This window comes from Clupea harengus, chromosome 4 (assembly GCF_900700415.2).
Source record: "Clupea harengus chromosome 4, Ch_v2.0.2, whole genome shotgun sequence".
Classification (NCBI taxonomy): domain Eukaryota; kingdom Metazoa; phylum Chordata; class Actinopteri; order Clupeiformes; family Clupeidae; genus Clupea; species Clupea harengus.
This window is the reverse complement of record NC_045155.1, coordinates 31,953,164-31,955,663: the sequence shown is the minus strand read 5'-3', so window position 1 is coordinate 31,955,663 and position 2,500 is coordinate 31,953,164. Positions and strand designations below refer to the sequence as shown.

The 2,500-nt window shown below is 43.9% G+C and overlaps 1 protein-coding gene across 1 annotated transcript in view; it reads left to right on the top strand.

Annotated features, from left to right (window-relative positions):
- Window positions 1-2,500, top strand: part of plch2a (phospholipase C, eta 2a) — a 60,978-nt gene that overhangs the window by 38,015 nt on the left and 20,463 nt on the right. The window contains 1 exon segment of the mRNA XM_031567062.2: window positions 1,202-1,309. Within this exon segment, the coding sequence (XP_031422922.2) occupies window positions 1,202-1,309 (108 nt within the window).

Below are 2,500 nucleotides of genomic sequence, written 5' to 3'. Positions count from 1 at the left end.
CACAGATGGATTCATACACATGTCGGAGGATAGAACCTATGAGCACACACACCCACCCACCCACACACACACACACACACACACACACACCACACACACACACACACACACACACACACACACACATGTCAGGATAGAACCTATGCGCACACATGCAGCACATGTCCATGATGCATACTTGATTCCATGAAACCGTGATTCCGTGCCCCTGAGTTCAGATATTGATGTGTATGTGAGTGTGTGTGTGTATGCGTGTACACCTTTATTGACGATCACTTTAGGCAGCTGTGGGATAATCCCAATAACGTCACTGGGGTCTTTTGGGTCTTTAAGATTAGTTGGCTAATTGACCTGTCCGGTAGAAAACATCACCATCTTCAGCCTCACTCTGACAACATTGGTCCCTCATCACTCATTTCCATCTAGGAAAGGCCGCACCAGTGCTTATCCTTGTTTCCCGCCGTCGCCTGTCCTGATTTTCGTTTTGCTTCATGTTTTTGCCTTTTTTGACAGCAAGGATTCACACTCCCTTGCTTTTTCTTGTGCTAAATAATAAGTCGGATCATTTGAGTTCTCAAACTTCTCAAATACAAAATGGCTACCCAGCAGCACCAGCAACCACTGTTGCCCTTTTCTTTCTTCTGCTTCGTCTCCCAACTGGCGCTACCAAATTCACGCTGCCACTTCAACGTAAAAATGTGAAAGGCCCTCTCTAGAGCCAGGTTTGTCCATTCTGGGCTACTGTAGAAACATGGCGGCATCTGTGGAAGATGACCTGCTCATATGAAGGGCTCATTTGAAGCTTACAAAAACAAAAGTTACAGGTGTTTATACACGAATGAATACTATGATGAATACTATATTCTATTTCTGCTAATAGATCCCACTAAATCCTACATACGGTACCTTTAAGGTGTAGTGTGTGTGTGTGTGTGTGTGTGTGTGTGTGTATGTGTGTAGGTAGGTTAGATTACTTTATGCACTTACTGTATCTGAGTTTGCTTTAACTGGATCTGGAAGCTCAAAGACTTGAATCTACTGAGTGCAAACATTAATTGAAATTGAACATTGTTGATCCACTAAAGGGACTTGGTGTGTGTAAATGTAATGAAAAGCATTACCATTAATGTGTGTGTGTGTGTGTGTGTGTGTGTGTGTGTGTGTGTTGTGTGTGTGTGTGTGTGTGTGTGTTACTCTACAGGGGAAGAAGCTCCCTCCTAACATTGATGAGGACGCAGAGGAAGGGGACGTCTCAGATGAGGACAGCGCCGATGACATGGAGGACGACTGCAAGCTGATGAACGGAGACGTGAGTATCCCCCACTCACCTCTGCCTGGAATCTTATATTCTCCTCTTCTCCTCTCCTCTCCTCTCCGCTCATCTTTTCTCCTCTCCGCTCATCTTTTCTCCTCATATCTCCTTTTCTCCCCTCCCCCCTCCCCTCTCCTCTCCTCTCCTTTTCCTCTCCGCTCCTCTTTTCTCCTCATCTCTCCTCTTCTCTGCTCATCTCTCCTCTCCTCCCCTCCCCTCTCCTCTCCTCTCCTCATCTTTCCTTCTCCTCTTCTCTCCTCTTATCCTCTCCTCTCCTTTTCTCTTATCTTCATATCTTCCTGTCTCTGGACCTAAAATCAATGCCTCTCTCACAGAGTACTTTAACAAATATACCACAGAATCATCTTTTTGTCGTTGCATTGGGTAATACTTCCAATCAGTCCGAGCTGCAGAACAATAACAGCATCATCATCCAGACACATTTGCATTCATCCCCGTCCATCTGCCCTTGTATGTTATGAAGCGTTTGAAGCTGTTAGTTTTGTGTTTTGTGTTTGTTTGTGTGGTATCTCTGTTTGGAGATGTGCCATCCAATCTGTTATTGGCATCAAGCAGCACTCATCAGAACTCCGTGGAGTGGAACAGAGAAATCCTCTATTTTCAGCACAGGTGCTAGGGCTGATGTTAACTCAGATTACGCGCACGCACGCACGCACGCACGCACGCACGCACGCACACACACACACTCACACACACACAAACACACACACAGTCAAGCGCTATGATATGTATAATGACTTTATACTTAGGGGAGGTTGATGAGATGGGAATGTATGCTTGGTCTGCGGAAGAGAACAGCATGTATTACACAAAGCAACTAATTAAACTGTATATTATCTACACAAAAATACTGTTACTGTTTCAAAACAACTTTTCCCTCGAAACAGCCATTAGAAAGTCCTGATTTTTTCCAAACTGTTTTTGTTTCATTCACAGTTCTAAACTCTCTAAATTATGTACTTTTTTTTAAAGTGTTGGAGTTAATGAATAGGATTTGGGGAACAGGGCCCCACAGGAGCTGTCTGCACAGGCCAATAAACACCAGATTTATATTTATTTCATCCTTCTTATTTAGCTTCACTTTTTCATTTCAGGTTGCCAGTATTAAAGTGCACCGTTTGAGTGTGTTTGTGAATTTAGTGCTTTGGAGTTTGTGTGCATGTGTCT